Genomic DNA, 20,825 nt, shown 5'->3' on the forward strand with positions numbered 1-20,825 from the left:
TATACTTTTATTATATTATCACCTAAGTAGATAATAGAAAAATATAACTTGTCGAAGAATTGTCTTTTTTTTTTATTTCATTGTAAAATTATCTCCTTTTAATTTGAAATCAGTGCTTCAGTAATTATTAAGGAAAACTTACTTATTTTACTAGTACACACACACACGTTATTTCTTAAAACAAAGCAATAAATCATTCCTACATTCCATTATAATTAGAACTAAATTACTTGTATAATATCATTAAGATTGAAAAAAGACAGCTTTCATATTAAGTTATTGGATTAAAATCAAACTCTTTATATTAGAGTATTTTTCCTTTTCAATATGATGCAACCTTGAGATGAAACTATTTAAAAGTCAAACATTGCAATTAGATGGGGACAGATTTTTTTATTTTATTTTATTCACTAAATTTGCATTTCAGCATGTTCAGTATTAAATTAAGGGTTCATGGTGTACAGTGGGTGTACAGTTGCTGTTGATAGATATTATGTAGGTATTCAGATGCTCCATAGCTTTTACAACAAATTTGTTTAATTCGATTTATTTCAGGTGGACAAAATATAAGCAAATAATCATAATACAGCAACTGATGAACATGCCATACAAAAAAAAAACAGTAAAAACCTCTTTTTTCCAGTCATTTTCACAATTTTCTACAGATTTGAAAACCGGATGTTGACATTTTTCGGAGGACTTCTATTTTGAAGACTCTAGAGGGGTCCCAAAATAGAAGGAATGGCAACCTCTGCGAATACCACGTTGTTTCAGACTTCACTTAGTCAAATTTTGGACAGCTGGACTGTCCTAAAGGTACATAATGCTTAATATGTACGTTTTTTTCCATGGAAAACCTAATTTTGTAATTTATGCTGTTTCTAGGTTCAATCATGAGAAATGATCATTTCATACATGTAAACATATATTTTCAGTTCTCTTTGAGTAATAAATCTACACTTATTAGACATATACCAAAAGGTGTAGAAATGAAGAGTGTCATATTTTTGTGTTGCAATAATATGAGGCAGGCATTACCTGTAAATGGGGAAGAATTTTTTTAGTAACTTGCATATATTTGTTAAAAAAAAAAGAAACGGAAATATTTCCTTTGAAACTTCATGTTCAATGTAAACAAAGAAACGCAATGCATCAGTTAACTTTAATTCATACCGAAAAACAAAGAATTATTTAAATTGAAATAATGGTATTGTGTTCCTTGAGTTCCTATAATTTACTATACTATTCAAAGTGTCACGACAACAAGACCGGAAGAAGGAAGTAGATTTCTGCGTTCTGCGCAAAAGCAGGAATTAAACACTTTTTTACACATTTCCCTTCTGTTTCTCGCGAAATTATAGTGTCTTGAGCTCTCCTTTAGACTATTTACGTTTCTTTTACAATCTGGAAAAATCAGTATGACGAGAAATTCTAAAGCTATCCAACCTACATTATATTTTATAGTAACTTCATTGTTGGAATGCCACACTACACTGAAGCAGGGATATCCTTCACTGGTTATTTAAATCATTCTCCGAGTTCGTGCACTAATTAAAAATTGGTATTTGTTAAATTTAAACATAATTATGTTTGATTTAGATGATTCAAACATCAGCATGCAACACTTTAATTTGTAGGTCAACAACTTTCAAAGTAAACTAAGCTGTTGGGATACATGAGATTGGGCAGAGAAACGATTTTTTTTCATTTTTTCTGTAAAATTCTGTTTTGAGAATCTTGCTCCAATTCAGGAGCACCTCAATTGATGAGTAATTATCGACTAAACTAAAAGTTAATGTATCTGAACACTTAAAATATGACATTTAGTATATGATTAGTAGTCTTCCATTAAAACTAAATTATAAATGTTGCATTTTGTAGTTGAAACATGTTAAACCTATTTATTCATAAAAATTACAAATATTTCAAAATGTAGGATCTGGAAACAAGCTTCACACAGTTAACATCAATCATATTGTTTTTTATTAGTATCTGTATCCCTGTGATGAGAGTTGTAACTGGGAACTTTATCAATAAAAATTAAAAACTGAATAGATTTTTCAGTCCTAACTTTCTTAAGAAAAAAAAATAAAAATCTTACTAATGACATTATGTCACAAAAAATGGAAAATGGCCCTAGCCTGCAGTTCAGTGGTACACAATTAAGATTTCAAAAAATATTGTAGTTGTTGTTGAATGACAGAATTCAGTTGAACTTGTGATAATTAAGTATCAACTTTAATCCAATGTTTAGATTTAGAAGATGCAGATCTGTTCCATTGGTCCAAATTGAATCCTAAATTAAGGAAACGAAATTACATTAAACAACAATTGATTTCAATATTGCAAACCTTTCTACATGTTCTATGAAGACTATCAAAAGATACCCCTCACCCCCACCCTTAAAGAAAAAATAGAAACAAGGGCCGTCTTTCCCCTCAGAGCTATTCAGCTCTTTGATTTTTTTATTGATTTTTCAACTGTAATAGGGGACTTCATCCCCATATTAATGTTCTTGCATTTGAATTTGAGATAAAATTTGGTTTTCAGATGGGAGCCAACTGTGCTCCATGTGTGCTTTCAAGATTGATTGATTGATTTTTATACGACCGCAAAAATTTTAATTTTTATACGACCGCAAAAATTTTAATTTTTTGGTCGTATATTGCTATCACGTTGGCGTCGTCGTCTGCGTCGTCGTCGTCGTCCGAATACTTTTAGTTTTCGCACTCTAACTTTAGTAAAAGTGAATAGAAATCAATGAAATTTTAACACAAGGTTTATGACCACAAAAGGAAGGTTGGGATTGATTTTGGGAGTTTTGGTCCCAACATTTTAGGAATTAGGGGCCAAAAAGGGCCCAAATAAGCATTTTCTTGGTTTTCGCACTATAACTTTAGTTTAAGTGAATAGAAATCTATGAAATTTTGACACAAGGTTTATAACCACAAAAGGAAGGTTGGGATTGATTTTGGGAGTTTTGGTTCCAACAGTTTAGGAAATAAGGGCCAAAAAAGGGCCAAAATAAGCATTATTCTTGGTTTTCGCCCAATAACTTTAGTATAAGTAAATAGAAATCAATGAAATTTTAACACAAGGTTTATGACCACAAAAGGAAGGTTGAGATTGATTTTTGGAGTTGAGGTCACAACAGTTTATGAATTAGGGGCCAAAAAGGGGCCCAAATAAGCATTATTTTTGGTTTTTGCACCATAACTTTAGTATAAGTAAATAGAAATCTATGAAATTTAAACACAAGGTTTATGACCATATAAGGAAGGTTGGGTTTGATTTTGGGAGTTTTGGTCCTAACAGTTTAGGAATAAGGGGCCCAAAGGGTCCAAAATTGAACTTTGTGTGATTTCATCAAAAATTGAATAATTGGGGTTCTTTGATATGCCGAATCTAACTATGTATGTAGATTCTTAATTTTTGGTCCCGTTTTCAAATTGGTCTACATTAAGGTCCAAAGGGTCCAAAATTAAACCTAGTTTGATTTTAACAAAAATTGAATCCTTGGGGTTCTTTGATATGCTGAATTTAAAAATGTACTTAGATTTTTAATTATTGGCCTAGTTTTCAAGTTGGTCCAAATGGGGGTCCAAAATTAAACTTTGTTTGATTTCATCAAAAGTTGAATAAATGGGTTCTTTGATATGCCAAATCTAACTGTGTATGTAGATTCTTAATTTTTGGTCCAGTTTTCAAATTGGTCTACATTAAGGTCCAAAGGGTCCAAAATTAAACTAAGTTTGATTTTAACAAAAATTAAATTCTTGGGCTTATTTGATATGCTTTATCTAAATATGTACTTTGATTTTTGATTATGGGCCCAGTTTTCAAGTTGGTCCAAATCAGGATTCCATATCAAGTATTGTGCAATAGCAAGAAATTTTCAATTGCACAGTATTGCACAATAGCAAGAAATATCTAATTGCACAATATTATGCAATAGCAATTAATTTTCAATTGGAGTTATCTTTCTTTGTATAGAATAGTAGTTGATAATATATGTGGGAAATTTGCCAGACATGACTATGATGTCATTTTCTATTTTTATTTGCCAATAACTTTATGTAAATAACTTCATTGGAAATTTGCCAATATAAAATGTTGCTGATGAAGCTTTTTTTCCTTATCTTATCTAAAATGTTTTTAGATAATGTATGTTGGACATTTGCCAGACATGACTATGATGTCAATTTCTATTTTTATTTGCCAATAACTTTATGTAAATAACTTCATTGGAAATTTGCCAATATAAAATGTTGCTGATGAAGTTTTTTTTATTGTTTTATACAATAAACAATGTATATTCACTTTTACTACCAACCAATCTTTACCATTCAGTGATAACAAGCACTTTATTTTACATTTTAATATTTTATGATGTATTTCAAAGAGTAGTTATTGTTGCAAACTCCATTAGAAATTTGAATTGATATCAGTTTTGGAAAAAGGGAAACGGGGATGTGAAAAAAAGGGGGGGGGGGGTTTAAATTTTTCTCATTTCAGATTTCATAAATAAAAAGAAAATTTCTTCAAACATTTTTTTGAGAGGATTAATATTCAACAGCATAGTGAATTGCTCAAAGGCAAAAAAAAACTTTTAAGTTCATTAGACCACAGTCGTTCTGTGTCAGAAACCTATGCTGTGTCATGATCAACTATTTAATTTTAGATTTAAAAAGTTTGAAGAAGAAATCTTTAATTGATTTGTAAAATCTTGACATTTGTTTTGTGTAAAAAAAAAACCATGTAATGTCAAAAATTTGATCACAATCCAAATTCAGAGCTTACGCTTGAATGTTTTGTCCATACTTGCCCCAACTGTTCAGGGTTCGACCTCTGCGGTCGTATAAAGCTGCGCCCTGCGGAGCACCTGGTTATTTTTTGGTGTTTTAACTCCACTTTTAAGCACCTCATATAGGCTTTTTCCTGGCTGACAGTTTTATTGGTGGAGGAATTCGAATACCCTGAGGAAACCACTAACCTTTGATAGGAAAACTGACAATCCTAGTCAATTAAGATTGGAGTTGAGTGAACCTGCACGAGCGGGGTTCAAACTCACAACTTAGTGTTGACTGGCTAGTGATTACAGTAGTAACTACTTAGACCAAGAGGCCACCAGATCCCTGCTTTCAAGACGTGACAGCCACATTTCAATGACGTTTATAGAATGTGTCAACCCTACCACCCCATCATCCATAGGATAATATCTTCCTTATTTTAAGTAGTATTTGTTTTGGTTGTGGTTATAACATAAAATTTAATTTTACACATACAATACTACTCAATGTATGTTTGTATCTGCTTGCATTGGGTGCTGTGTTTTTATAGTGATCTCAATTTGTGTTTCCTTTACAATTTCTAGATCAAATAAAATTGAGAATGGAAATAGGGAATGTGCCAAAGAGACAACAACCCCACCATAGAGCATAGTTAATACTTATGTGCATCAAAGAAATAATAATAAGCATTTAACAATCTTTAATTAAAAAATTATCTGATTTATACTTTGTTTTTATTTCAAACTAAACTTAAAAAAAATATTTTAAAGATGACAGAAACAAATATTTTAAAGATTACAGAAATTTATCTCACATTTAGATGATCATTCTTATCTGTATTATTCATGTTATTTTTCCAGTTTTTTTTTTTTTTTTTTGCAAGATATTTTAAAACATCAAGTTATTTCAAGTCAGAAAATTATTTCAATATTGTATTAGATAATTTCATAAACACATTTATACATTATACATCATGTACATGATGAACATGTTATATATATATGATATATTTATAATGTGCATTCAAAGTGTATAAAATAAGTAAAAACAACATAAAACATTTACAAGTGATCCTAAACATTTACATGTAAATAAATAGATACTTGTTAAATAAAATTTACGTCCAAAAAAAAACCCTGGACAATGACAAAGAATGTACGATGTTGTCCTTCATGTAAATTATATATATGGCAGTTAGTTCTTTTCAAGGTATGGCTGACACATTGTAGATCCTATGAACGTCATGGCAATATAGACATCGGCTTATATTGCAGATTAAATTTTAAGATTTTCCTAACAGATATAAATTCCAGGTCATACTAATACATGTAATACTAATATTGATTCTATGTACTGAACATGTTTAACCAACAGTTAACTGTTTATCATGTATATATATTTTCACATATAGTTGGCAGTGGAGCATGGGTTTGGTGGAGGGGAGAGCAGAGAAAAAGCTGAATGGATGGTATTCGCAATAGATCAGTGGTTTAAAGAAAATAGTATGTTATTTACATTAATTTAGATGCTGAGTTACTGAATTTGTTCAGTCATGTTCACTTAATTGTTTAAATGAATTTAACGCTTTAATTTCAACAAATGTTACCTTATCCTTTTCCAATGAGGTGAATTAGTGAGAGAAAAAAAAACCACATAAAAACATGGATGTGATAGTATATGGATTTTAGGAGGACATATTTTTTCTCAATAACAAGTATTTTAGGCCAACTAAAATTAATTAGTAGATTTTCATCCAAATTTTTGAAAATAATGGGGCGGGTGGGAGGATTTTATTTTTTAAATTTTATTTCATATGAAACCCTTTTGTGACGAGTTCTTCATATATGCAAGTGTAATAATAAGCTTATATCATGTATAGACAAGTATGAGGAATCTTACATAATATTTCAAATCCTTAAATAAATATATGTAATTGCGGCTTTAAAAACTTAACAACAAAAACGTGTGAGAAATACTCTCTTCAGTTAGACTACATGTACCTACACAAAATGTATTTTGGTTTCTAAACAATGGTTTGTATTACCATAAAATGAAGCAAATGCATTGGAATGCAACACAATTATTATGAGTACAGAATAAAATGAAAACTGAGAGAGTGTTGAAAATAATAGGGTTGGTACTTTATATGCAAGATGAAAATATAATTATCATGTAAAACATGAACTTAATAATGAAAAAAACGTTGTTGTTTAATGAGTCTTTTTGGGTGTATTTGGACATTTGCTGTTTGTCAACATAAAAAGACAGCCATGGGTAAAATCAAAGGGCTTGCATAAATAAAATGCGTATGTTAGTCGACTTTTTAAATTCAATAAACGGTCATAAATCTGACAAGTTCGTGCTTGTGTTTCAATATCTATAATCCAGTCATGTTTTCTGTATCAATGATTTCCACGAATCTTGTGCTTTGGGTATCATTTACAGTTTAAATTTCCTGAGACAAAGTCATTGCATAAATAAAAAAGTCCGCAGTTTTCTTCTAATCACAGAAATTTGTGACATACCGCGATTTGCAGTCTTGGAAACAGCGTTTTTCTCGTAACACCAATATTTCATGTCATTCTCGTTATCAATCTTTACTCTCGAAAGATGATGTTGTCATCATAGAGCAGTGGAAAGGTCGACTTAAATCATTTTGGTTATATTTACTCGAGGTACAAAACTAACCCGAATAATTCAGTCCCTCCCCGTAATCGATCTCTCCTACTTGCGAGGTTAATGTAGTAAGCGAAATATAACGACTGAATTATTCGGGTTAGTACAAAACCGAAATTTGAAACAGGAAGCATTGAAAGAAACGAAATTTTAACGGTTACCGGTAACGGGAATGAACAAAATCCGGAAATCGTAAATTTTATAAAATAAAAAAATTCGGGGCGGGGCGATTTCAGAGGGGCGGACGGGGATGAAAATCTATCAATTAATTTTAATTGGCCTTATACTGACATGATGGAATTCACATGTTTTTATTGACAAAATGTTCACATTTAACTAACAGCCATACCTTCTGTACTCTTTGGGAAACTAATTTACTTTCATATATATAGATAATGTATTACAATCTGTTTGTATATTGATAATGAAATGTTTCTTTTAATAGAAAACCTGGATCCTTATGAAGTAGAAGAATTTCTAGCCGATATCCTTAATGCAGAATTTGATACAATAGCAGATGATGGTAGTTTATCTGAGGTAAAATCAAGTTCACATTCTCTTAGTTATACTTTTAAAATAAAAGAAACAAATAGATCAGTATGTTAAGGATGTATTCTTCAGTCTCGTTGAAATCTCGTTCTGGAATTTATCATCAAAATTGGGTACTTTCATAGGGCCGTAGCAAAAAAGGAAGTGCACACCTCATGATTTTTTCTTCATCAATTATTATTTTAGTCACATAAATATAAACCAAAAAATTAGGTTAAGAAAAAAAGTTTAATACTAGAAATTTTGGATCTGCAGAGGTTTACATCCTTACAACAAAATAATCTGCCGACCAAATTTAAAGTCATTCTGTTAAAAAGAAATTGTTTGAAAACATGTACCGTTTATGTATGATCAAAAAAAAAATTTACCTTTATTAAATTAAGCATATTGAAAATTTCAAAGTATTGCCTATTGGCAATCAGGAAGTGGGTATCTTTAATACTGACTAATTGAAACAATTTTCATTTTTAAAAGTGAAGTCTTTCAGAGTGTATACCTCCCCTTCTGTTTCCTGAGAATTTTAAATTATTAACTTTTTAAATAGATATGTGGAACTTTGTCTGATGACTACAATCGTGAGGCTAAAAAACATAATTATGTTTCCCTAACAGTCTTTCTTGCTCTAAATTTTCATGTGTATCTGTACACATTTTAGCATAAGTACTATTTTCCCCATATAGTGTTTGTACGATATTTAAAAAATGTTCAGCCAGGTAGATTGATAAAGTATATTTTTTATGAAGTAATTGATACAAAAAACTGAACTGAGTGCTCAGCTAACTTTGTAAACATGGTAAATGTTTGACCTTTCAGATTGCTTCAATGATATGTGGTGTACACAGACTATGTAGTAACGGAGATGAACCTGCTGTGCGGCAGAGATTACAGCACTTAAAAAAACCCTCTCTAACACAGTGTGCCAGAGCTCCTAGTGATGATGAGGAGGACAATGTATGTGTAACTCAAATATCTTAACTTCTTTAACTCTTTTTAGCTCACCTGGTCCAAAGGGCAAAGTGAGCTTTTCTCATCACTTTGCGTTTGTTGTCGTCTGTCGTCATTAACTTTTACAAAAATCTTCTCTCCTAAAACTACTAGGCCAAATTTAACCAAACTTGGCCACAATCATCATTTAGGTATCTAGTTTAAAAATGTGTGGCGTGACCCGTCCAACCAACCAAGATGGCCGCCATGGCTAAAACTAGAACATAGGGGTAAAATGTAGATTTTGGCTTATAACTCTGAAACCAAAGCATTTAGAGCAAATCTGACTGGGGTAAAATTGTCTATTAGGTTAAGATCTATCTGGCCTGAAATTTTCAGACAAATCAGATAACCGGTAGATGGGTTGCTGTCCCTGAATTGGTAATTTTAAGGAAATTTTGCTGTTTTTGGTTATTATCTTAAATATTATTATAGATAGAGATAAACTGTAAACAGCAATAATGTTCAGCAAAGTATGATTTACAAATAAGTCAACATGACCGAAATGGTTAGTGGACCCCTTTAGGAGTTATTGCCCTTTATAGTCAATTTTTAACCATTTTTCCTAAATTTTAGTAATCTTTTACAAAAATCTTCTCTTCTAAAACTACTGGGCCATATTAATCCAAACTTGGCCACAATCATCTTTGGGGTATCTAATTTAAAAAATGTTTCCGGTGACCTGGCCATCCAACCAAGATGGCTGCCACGGCTAAAAATAGAACATAGGGGTAAAATGCAGTTTTTGGCTTATAACTCAAAAATCGAAGCATTTAGAGCAAATCTGACTGAGTTTAATTGTTATTCAGGTCAAGATCTCTCTGCCCTGAAATTTTCACATGGATCGGACAACCTGTTGTTAGCTGCCCTGAATTAGTAATTTTAATGAAATTTGCCGTTTTTAGCTCACCTGGCCCAAAGGGCCAAGTGAGCTTTTTTCATCACTTGGTGTCCGTCGTCGTCTGTTGTCTGTCGTCTGTCGTCGTTAACTTTTACAAAAATCTTCTCCTCTGAAACTACTGGGCCAAATGTAACCAAGCAAGGCCAAAATCATTATTAGGGCATCTAGTTTAAAAATTGTGTCCGGTGACCCGGCCAACCAACCAAGATGGCCGCCATGGCTAAAAATAGAACATAGGGGTAAAATGCAGTTTTTGGCCTATAACTCAAAAACCAAAGCATTTAGAGCAAATCTGACATGGGGGGTAAATTTGTTTATCAGGTCAAGATCTATCTGCCCTGAAATTTTCAGATGAATCGGACAACCCATTATTGGGTTGCTGCCCCTGAATTGGTAATTTTAAGGAAATTTTGCTGTTCTAGGTTATTATCTTAAATATTTTAAATAGCTCACCTGGCCCGAAGGACCAAGTGAGCTTTTCCCATCACTTGGCGTCCATCGTCCGTCATCGTCGTCGTCCGTTGTCATTAACTTTTACAAAAATCTTCTCATCTGAAACTATTGGGCCAAATGAAACCAAACTTGGCCACAATCATCATTGGGGGTTCTAGTTTAAAAAATGTGTCCGGTGACCTGGCAAACCAACCAAGATGGCTGCCATAGCTAAACATAGAACATAGGGGTAAAATGCATTTTTTGGCTTATAACTCAAAAACCAAAGCATTTAGAGCAAATCTAACAGGACTGAAATTGTAAATCAGGTCAAGATCTATCTGCTTTTAAATTTTTCAGATGAATTGGACAACTGGTTGTTAGGTTGCTGCCTCTGAATTGGTAATTTTAAGGAAATTTTGCAGTTTTTATACGACCGCAAAAATTGAAAATTTTTTGGTCGTATATTGGTATGATGTTGGTGTCGTCGTCTGCGTCGTCGTCGTCTGAATACTTTTAGTTTTGGTTTTGCACTCTAACTTTAGTAAAAGTGAATAGAAATCTATGAAATTTTAACACAGGGTTTATGACCACAAAAGGAAGGTTGGGATTGATTTTGGGAGTTTTGGTCCCAATATTTTAGGAATTAGGGGCCAAAAAGGGCCCAAATAAGCATTTTCTTGGTTTTCGCACTATAACTTTAGTTTCAGTGAATAGAAATCTATGAAATTTTGACACAAGGTTTATGACCACAAAAGGAAGGTTGGGATTGATTTTGGGATGTTTGGTTCCAACAGTTTAGGAATTAGGGGCCAAAAAAGGGCCCAAATAAGCATTATTCTTGGTTTTCGCACAATAACTTTAGTATAAGTAAATAGAAATCAATGAAATGTGAACACAAGGTTTATGACCACAAAAGGAAGATTGGGATTGATTTTGGGAGTTGAGGTCCCAACAGTTAAGGAATTAGGGGCCAAAAAGGGGCCCAAATAAGCATTATTCTTGGTTTTCGCACAATAACTTTAGTATAAGTAAATAGAAATCAATGAAATGTAAACACAAGGTTTATGACCACAAAAGGAAGGTTGGGATTGATTTTGGGAGTTTTGGTCCCAATATTTTAGGAATTAGGGGCCAAAAAGGGGTCCAAATAAGCATTATTCTTGGTTTTCGCACAATAACTTTAGTATAAGTAAATAGAAATCTATGAAATTTAAACACAAGGTTTATGACCATAAAAGGAAGGTTGGGTTTGATTTTGGGAGTTTTGGTCCCAACAGTTTAGGAATAAGGGGCCCAAAGGGTCCAAAATTGAACTTTGTTTGATTTCATCAAAAATTGAATAATTGGGGTTCTTTAATATGCCGAATCTAACTGTGTATGTAGATTCGTAAGTTTTGGCCCCGTTTTCAAATTGGTCTACATTAAGGTCCAAAGGGTCATAAATTAAACTTAGTTTGATTTTAACAAAAATTGAATCCTTGGGGTTCTTTGATATGCTGAATATAAAAATGTACTTAGATTTTTGATTATTGGTCCAGTTGTCAAATTGGTCCAAATCGGGGTCCAAAATTAAACTTTGTTTGATTTCATCAAAAATTGAATAATTGGGGTTCTTTAATATGCCAAATCTAACTGTATGTAGATTCTTAATTTTTTGTCCCGTTTTCAAATTGGTCTACATTAAAGTCCAAAGGGTCCAAAATTAAACTAAGTTTGATTTTAACAAAAATTGAATTCTTGGGCTTCTTTGAATCTAAACATGTGCTTAGATTTTTGATTATGGGCCCAGTTTTCAAGTTGATTCAAATCAGGATCCAAAAGTATTATATTAAGTATTGTGCAATAGCAAGAAATTTTTCAATTGCACAGTATTCAACAATAGAAAGAAATCTTCAATTGCACAGTATTGTGCAATAGCAAGAAATTTTCAATTGCACAGTATTGCGCAATAGCAAGAAATCTTCAATTGCACAGTATTGTGTAATAGCAAATATTTTCAATTGCACGGTATTGCGCAATAGCAAGAAATATCTAATTGCACAATATTGTGCAATAGCAAGAAATTTTCAATTGGAGTTGTCTTTCTTTGTCCAGAATAGTAGTTGAATCAACTTAAATCATTGTTTTATACAATATACAATGTATATCCACTTTTACTACCAACTGATAAATTAAAACAATCTTTACCATTCAGTGATAACAAGCACTTTATTTTACATTTTAATATTTTATGATGTATTTAAATGAGTAGTTATTGTTGCAAACTCCATTAGAAATTTGAATTGAGATCAGTTTTGGAAAAAGGGAAAGGGGGATGTGAAAAAAAAGGGGGGGAGGGTAAACTTGTCTCATTTCAGATTTCATAAAAAAAAAAAAAAGAAAATTCTTCAAACATTTTTTTGAGAGGATTAATATTCAACTGCATAGTGAATTGCTCAAAGGCAAAAAAAATATTTTAAGTTCATTAGACCACATTCATTCTGTGTCAGAAACCTATGCTGTGTCAACTATTTAATCACAATCCAAATTTAGAGCTGAATCCACCTTGAATGTTGTGTCCATACTTGCCCCAACCGTTCAGGGTTCAACCTCTGCGGTCGTATAAAGCTGTGCCCTGCAGAGCATCTGGTTAACTATTTACTAAAATTTATGTATTCTTTTAAAAAATCTTCTCCTCTGAAACTACCAGGCCAAATTTAACCAATCTTAGCCACAATCATCAATGGGGTATCTAGTTTAAAAAGTGTGTGGCATGACCTTGCCAACCAACCAAGATGGCTGCCATGGCTAAAAATAGAACATAGGGGTAAAAAGTAGATTTTGGCTTATAGCTTTGAAACCAAAGCATTAAGAGCAAATCTGACAGGGGCTAAATTGTTTATCAGGTCAAGATCTATCTGCTCTGAAATTTTCAGACAAACAGACAAACCGTTGTTGGATTGCTGCCCCAGAATTAGTAATTTTAAGGAAATTTTGCAGTTTTTATACGACCGCAAAATTTGAAAAATTTTTCGTCGTATATTGCTATCACGTTGGCGTCGTCGTCGTCGTCGTCCGAATACTTTTAGTTTTCGCACTCTAACTTTAGTAAAAGTGAATAGAAATCTATGAAATTTTAACACAAGGTTTATGACCACAAAAGGAAGGTTGGGATTGATTTTGGGAGTTTTAGTCCCAACATTTTAGGAATTAGGGGCCAAAAAGGGCGCAAATAAGCATTTTCTTGGTTTTCGCACTATAACTTTAGTTTAAGTAAATAGAAATCTATGAAATTTTGACATAAGGTTTATGACCACAAAAGAAAGGTTGGGATTGATTTTGGGAGTTTTGGTTCCAACAGTTTAGGAATTAGGGGCCAAAAAAGGGCCCAAATAAGCATTATTCTTGGTTTTCGCACAATAACTTTAGTTTAAGTAAATAGAAATCAATGAAATTTAAACACAATGTTTATGACCACAAAAGGAAGGTTGGTATTGATTTTGGGAGTTTAGGTCCCAACAGTTTAGGAATTAGGGGCCAAAAAGGGACCCAAATAAGCATTTTTTTTGGTTTTCGCACCATAACTTTAGTATAAGTAAATAGAAATCTATGAAATTTAAACACAAGGTTTATGACCATAAAAGGAAGGTTTGGTTTGATTTTGGGAGTTTTGGTCCCAACAGTTTAGGAATAAAGGGCCCAAAGGGTCCAGATTTAAACTTTGTTTGATTTTATCAAAAATTGAATAATTGGGGTTCTTTGATATGCCGAATCTAACTGTGTATGTAGATTCTTAATTTTTGGTCCCGTTTTCAAATTGGTCTACGTTAAGGTCCAAAGGGTCCAAAATTAAACTTAGTTTGATTTTAACAAAAATTGAATCCTTGGGGTTCTTTGATATGCTGAATCTAAAAATGTACTTAGATTTTTTATTATTGGCCCAGTTTTCAAGTTGGTCCAAATCGGGGTCCAAAATTAAACTTTGTTTGATTTCATCAAAAATTGAATAATTGGGGTTCTTTGATATGCCAAATCTAACTGTGTATGTAGATTCTTAATTTTTAGTCCCGTTTTCAAATTGGTTTACATTAACGTCCAAAGGGTCCAAAATTAAACTAAGTTTGATTTTAACAAAAATTAAATTTTTGGGCTTATTTGATATGCTTTATCTAAATATGTACTTTGATTTTTGATTATGGGCCCAGTTTTCAAGTTGGTCCAAATCAGGATTCCATATCAAGTATTGTGCAATAGCAGAAATTTTCAATTGCACAGTATTGCACAATAGCAAGAAATATCTAATTGCACAATATTGTGCAATAGCAATTAATTTTCAATTGGAGTTATCTTTCTTTGTATAGAATAGTAGTTGATAATATATGTTGGAAATTTACCAGACATGACTATGATGTCATTTTCTATTTTTATTTGCCAATAACTTTATGTAAATAACTTCATTGGAAATTTGCCAATATAAAATGTTGCTGATGAAGCTTTTTTTCCTTATCTTATCTAAAATGTTTTTAGATAATGTATGTTGGACATTTGCCAGACATGACTATGATGTCATTTTCTATTTTTATTTGCCAATACACATGTAACTTTATGTAAATAACTTCATTGGAAATTTGCCAATATAAAATGTTGCTGATGAAGTTTTTTTTATTGTTTTATACAATAAACAATGTATATTCACTTTTACTACCAACCAATCTTTACCATTCAGTGATAACAAGCACTTTATTTTACATTTTAATATCTTATGATGTATTTAAAAGAGTAGTTATTGTTGCAAACTCCATTAGAAATTTGAATTGATATCAGTTTTGGAAAAAGGGAAACGGGGATGTGAAAAAAAAGGGGGGGGGTTTAAATTTTTCTCATTTCAGATTTCATAAATAAAAAGAAAATTTCTTCAAACATTTTTTTGAGAGGATTAATATTCAACAGCATAGTGAATTGCTCAAAGGCAAAAAAAAAACTTTTAAGTTCATTAGACCACATTCATTCTGTGTCAGAAACCTATATGCTGTGTCAACTATTTAATTTTAGATTTAAAAAGTTTGAAGAAATCTTTAATTGATTTGTAAAATCTTGACATTTGTTTTGTGTAAAAAAAAATCATATAATGTCAAAAATTTGATCACAATCCAAATTCAGAGCTGTATCACGCTTGAATGTTTTGTCCATACTTGCCCCAACTGTTCTGCGGTCGTATAAAGCTGCGCCCTGCGGAGCACCTGGTTGCTTATTATCTTGAAAATAATTATAGATAGAGATAAACTGTAAACAGCAATAATGTTCAGCAAAGTAAGATCTACAAATAAGTCAAACATGACCAAAATTGTTAACTGACCCCTTTAGGAGTTATTGCCCTTTATATTCATTTTTTAACAATTTTCATAAATTTTTGTAAATTTGTAGAAAATATTTTTCTCTGTAATTACTGGGCCAAGTTCATTATAGATAGAGATAATTGTAGCAACAAGAATGTTCAGTAAAGTAAGATCTACAAACACATCACCATCACCAAAACACAATTATTTCATGAATTTATCTGTCTCTACTGTAACATTCACTGTTTTTACTGCATTTTTTTCTTAAAAAGTAGAGTTTAACTTTGTTTAGATTTAGTGTACAAAATACTAGGAAAAACTGGTAATGGCCTATATATTATGAAAGACATATATTAAGACTGTTGTTTCAAAAAAAAAAATATGTGTTTCCATGGTTACCAGTCACGTGGGAATGATATAAAAGTCACAATTTAGGCATTTTTTTCCCATTAAATATATATAATTTTTTTTCCAGTAACTGTATCTCCAACACCATAGGGAAATAGATACAGCTGACTTTATAATTAGTAACACCTCATACCACAGTAATAAAAAAATGTATCCGAACTTAAATCTTCAGGGAGAAAATTGGTTTTTTTTTGGTTGCTAAGCAATAGGTCTACCCGTCAAATTTCATTAAAAAAATGGTATTTGTATAAAATCTTGATTAATTCATGTATTCTTTGGATATTATTTTATTTCTTATTGGTAGTTTATGATTATACAATTTAATGCAGTTGATATACCTTATTCTGCGATAATGGCAACATAATGGTTACCATAGCAACCGCATTAAAATATTTGGCAATGGTGAAGGAAGACATACTTTTTCGTATATTTCCGTGTCCATTGTTTAATATGCACATAGACCAAGGTGAGCGACACAGGCTCTGGAGAGCCTCTAGTTTGTTATTATCTTGAATAATATTATAGATAGAGATAAACTGTAAACAGCAATAATGTTCAGCAAATTAAGATCTACAAATAAGTCAACATGACCAAAATAGTCAATTGACCCCTTGAGGAGTTATTGCCCTTTTTAGTTAATTTAAAACATTTTTCATAAATTTTGTAACTTTTTAGAAAATATTTTCCACTGTAATTTCTGGGCCAAGTTCATTATAGATAGAAATAATTATAGCAACAAGAATGTTCAGTAAAGTAAGATCTACAAACACATCACCATCACCAAAACACAATTATTTCATGAATTTATCTGTGTCCATTCAGGCATTGTTTAATATGCACATAGACCAAGGTGAGTGACACAGGCTCTTGAGAGCCTCTAGTTTCTTTTCTTTTACTTTAAGGGTCCCTATACTTTAGACTTAGCGTTCAGTCATGGTTATAGTAAGGTTAGGGGATGTTCTAGTTTAAAGTCATAAGAAACGAGTGACCGGTGAAAAATAATGTTCTTCCAATTCTTGAACCAATGCATACAAACATCATAAACTTAGTCTTCTGTTCACAAATTTATCATTTTTTTCGTGTAAATTTGGTATAATCGTTAATTGTTTTTTCAATCGTCAGTGTTGTTGTGAAAATATGTCAGGTAATTAAAGTTTGTGTTTTGAAGCCGAAGTTTAAAGATTGTCACCTGTTTGTCAACAATCGACAAAAAATCAACAAAAAGCATGGAAATTGAGCACGTGTTTAACATGTAAATTCAGATAATAGTTTATTTTAAGGACATCCATGCGTATTGTGATCACCGGATTTTTACGAGATGGGTCACACTGAGGTCACTTTGCATACGGAAAATATGTCTGGGGAATTGCTGGAAGGAAGCAATTAAAATAAAGTAAACTTCTAAATATGAATAAATTAAAGAATTTTCTTCAGAAAAAAGTATATGTACATAAGTTTTATAATGAAAACTAGCCATTGAGTTATGAAAAATATATGCATTATTTTTTTTGATTTGAGGTTTCTTATGACTTTAAGGTTATGTTTTAGGGTTAACCGTTTGAGGTAGTGTTAGGTTTAGGTATGGGTTATGGTAAGGTTTGGGGTTAAGGATAGTTTAGTATAGCTCTATATGGGTTGGGACCCCTATAGTAAAAGAAGGCCGATAACTCAGTCAATTTAACATTTAAGGTAACATGTAGTACAGTTATATTTTAACATTTAGGATAGTAAAAGTTCTTTTCAAATCTACAAGTTCAAAACTCATAGGATCAATAACTGATGAGCATATTTATACATCAACATCAAAGGTTGTAATGTCACTAAAATGTAGTTTCTATTTTAAATGTTGTTGGTAAATCTATTTATAGTTTTACATGAATTATAATAAGCTATTTCTACAGGATGAAGATGATATGGATACTGGCCATACAAATCACCAAAACTCAATACACAGACAGACCTTAACAAATCACCAAAATCCAACACAACCATCACAGTCAGAAGGTGCCTCACCAGAATCTATAACAAATGGAACAACATGTAAGTAAAGATCTTGTAAAAATGTTTACAGAGTAGAGTGGTTGATTTTTAGCATAACTGTACATATATGTAGCTGATATAGAATAATAAATTTGATCAGAAATATAGTTGTTAATCATTATAAAGCCAAGCTAGTAAAACAGGATCTATCAGTAAAAACAACATCAGTAGAAACAACTACATCTAGATTTAAAAAGATTAAAAAACAGAACACTTAAAGAGTAGAATGAGTGCATTGTCATTAGTTCTTTCTAATATATTCACTAAATCTATAATAACCCAATATAAACATGATAAATCACAACATAAATAGAGATAACCAAAAAAAAATGTTATTAATATGTTAGAAGATTAAGATTACAAATTCATCATTTATTTCAGCAAATGAATCAGAAATGGAAGACGATGGATGGACAACTGTTCACAGAGGAAAAAGAAAATAACTTGTTTAGTATAGACATTATGTTGATATTTATGTGGAATGATTGTATAGTATTTATAAATGACAATGTTCACTGCTTTAAATTTGAAAAATGTTGGATTGTATTTTAGTAAATGTACTGCAGATTTATTTGATTCTGAAAGTGTGATCGATACATTTTGGGAGATACACAGATACATGTATCATCGTTGGCTATTATTGATGTAATTGAAATGTGCGTAAATAATGCTCTAGATGCCATGGTATTGGACCATTGTGGTTTCCAGTCTAAGTAGTGGATCGCTATCCCAATTATAAGTGTGTTAAACCTTTTTTTTTCTCCAATGATTATTATAATGAAAGACGACCAAGTATTGTGTAGTCATCTGTTCTCGATAGTAATCAGTTCTCGATAGCAATGCGTGGGGTTAAAATAAAAGTAGTTCGCGAAATCGCACATGTTTTCTATTTGTCAGTATTTCGAGGACAGAATAAAAACTCGCTTTAAGCATGCATTAATTTCAACATTTCAAGTTTTCAGACATTTTACAACAGTAAAACTAATATTTTCCGATTTTAACCTACTTTTCCTTATTCCCAAAACAACCCCAACTTCATCCCCTTGGTTCATAAATAGAACGTGTTCAAATGTAAACAAAATTTAGCTCGAAAAGAAGGTCAAGTTCGCATGTACGTAATACACAATTCTAAGATGTGGTGTGATGTCGCTGTTGAAAGAAATCTATGGAACGCAGTTTGTGCCATATGTTATGAATTTTGAAATTTAATTCAATTCAATTATCGGAACAGTGATGCCCTTAAATATTGTTACTGTGACAGTAAAATATTAATAACAGCTGTGACAACATTTTATAACATATAAGAATTGGTTCAATAATTTAAAATAATCTAAAAAATATATTAAAGATTAATATTCAATGCATATTTTTGTCCTAGAGCATGTAGAGTGATAATTCCTAGGATATCGGTTAAAGATGCCTCTATTGATCGATAAGGCTAAAGTTCACAAAAAAAATATGTTTTCTAGAGACAAATGATAGTTTATTGATACTTTTCTTCAATTTGCTCAATTTTAAATCTTCTTTAATGCTCACCATACCATACTTTTCACACCTATCGAGAACTGATGACGTATTGCACACAATGTCAAAATTGAGCACAACAACAGATGTTTTGATTTTTCTTGATTTACGCAAGAGAAAATCATGAGGATGATAGGAAATGAATAAAAGTATCTACTAAACTAAAACAATCAGCTTTGACCACATTTATTTGTATACGGTAGCTGGCCCTACAGAGCAAAAGTTTGTTACACTATCGAGAACCGATAACACTAGGATATACTATTCTGAATACATTTGACATAAAATCATTCATGTTATTTAAAGTAAAAATTTATCCAACTGATTAGAACCAGTTTAAATGCAAACAAAATAAGAAAACTTGAGTAATTGTGAAAGTATTTAGGCATCAGCTGCTTTGTTTTGATGTTCTGAATTAAGTATACTACTGTATGCTTTAACTTAAAGAAAATATTAAGAACTTTTTGTACAATGTACTGTTTGTTAATGTGTATGTTTGATACTGTTAATAAGTTTAATTGAAAGATAGTAAATGCAATAGGAAGAAGTAAACCATTTTACAAAACCATTATATTTTCTTCTTTGTGTTTTTATAGATATCTTTAAGTGTTAAACCTTCTTTTATTGAGTTTCAATTAGGTCAACTGAATATGGTCTTGTTAGTTGAAAGAGGTTTTTCAGTTCCAGTAACTACCAGCACTATTATTAATATTCTTTACTCTGTGTCATGTTTTTTTTCCTGATCTTGTTTTTTTTGTTAAGCACCAATCTTCTCAGTTATGCCCTTTCAAACTAGCTTTTATAATTTCTTCAAATGTGTTGCTGTTTAACCACTGTCCCAGGTTATCAGGAAGGTTTTGATTAATATTGAAGACAATAGGGTGTTTTGCTGTTTAACCACTGTCCCAGGTTATCAGGAAGGTTTTGATTAATATTGAAGACAATAGGGTGTTTTGCTGTTTAACCACTGTCCCAGGTTATCAGGAAGGTTTTGATTAACATTGGAGACAATAGGGTGTGTTGCTGTTTAACCACTGTCCCAGGTTATCAGAAAGGTTTTGATTAATATTGAAGACAATAGGGTGTTTTGCTGTTTAACCACTGTCTCAGGTTATCAGGAAGGTTTTGATTAACATTGAAGACAATAGGGTGTTTTGCTGTTTAACCACTGTCTCAGGTTATCAGGAAGGTTTTGATTAACAT

At 31.6% G+C, this 20,825-nt stretch overlaps 2 protein-coding genes across 3 annotated transcripts in view; one reads left to right on the forward strand and one right to left on the reverse strand.

Annotated features, from left to right (window-relative positions):
• The window catches only part of LOC143063506 (kelch-like protein 23), a 20,176-nt gene extending 19,449 nt beyond the window's left edge, over positions 1-727 (reverse strand). Inside the window, exon 1 of the mRNA XM_076235711.1 lies at positions 631-727. Within this exon, the coding sequence (XP_076091826.1) occupies positions 631-647 (17 nt within the window). The 5' untranslated portion in view covers positions 648-727. The remainder of the gene's footprint in view (positions 1-630) is intronic.
• Positions 682-19,192, forward strand: LOC143063517 (pre-rRNA-processing protein TSR2 homolog). 2 transcript variants are annotated; one of them, XM_076235719.1, is made up of 6 exons: positions 682-816; positions 6,202-6,292; positions 7,912-8,003; positions 8,829-8,966; positions 17,960-18,098; positions 18,480-19,192. In XM_076235719.1, the coding sequence occupies exons 1-6, from the start codon at positions 742-744 to the stop codon at positions 18,539-18,541; spliced, it is 597 nt and encodes a 198-aa protein (XP_076091834.1). In that variant the 5' UTR covers positions 682-741; the 3' UTR covers positions 18,542-19,192. The 2 variants fall into 2 exon arrangements, with proteins under 2 accessions (XP_076091834.1, XP_076091841.1); XM_076235726.1 differs by having other exon boundaries at positions 751-834.
• Positions 19,193-20,825: the final 1,633 nt, after the last annotated feature.

Source organism: Mytilus galloprovincialis, chromosome 1 (assembly GCF_965363235.1).
Source record: "Mytilus galloprovincialis chromosome 1, xbMytGall1.hap1.1, whole genome shotgun sequence".
Taxonomy (NCBI): domain Eukaryota; kingdom Metazoa; phylum Mollusca; class Bivalvia; order Mytilida; family Mytilidae; genus Mytilus; species Mytilus galloprovincialis.

Coding starts and splice junctions, on each gene's coding strand:
- LOC143063517 (XM_076235719.1), top strand. CDS start 742: ATGGCAACCTCTGCGAATACCACGTTGTTTCAGACTTCACTTAGTCAA. Junction 817..6,201: donor ACAGCTGGACTGTCCTAAAG/GTACATAATGCT, acceptor TTTCACATATAG/TTGGCAGTGGAGCATGGGTT. Junction 6,293..7,911: donor TCAGTGGTTTAAAGAAAATA/GTATGTTATTTA, acceptor TTCTTTTAATAG/AAAACCTGGATCCTTATGAA.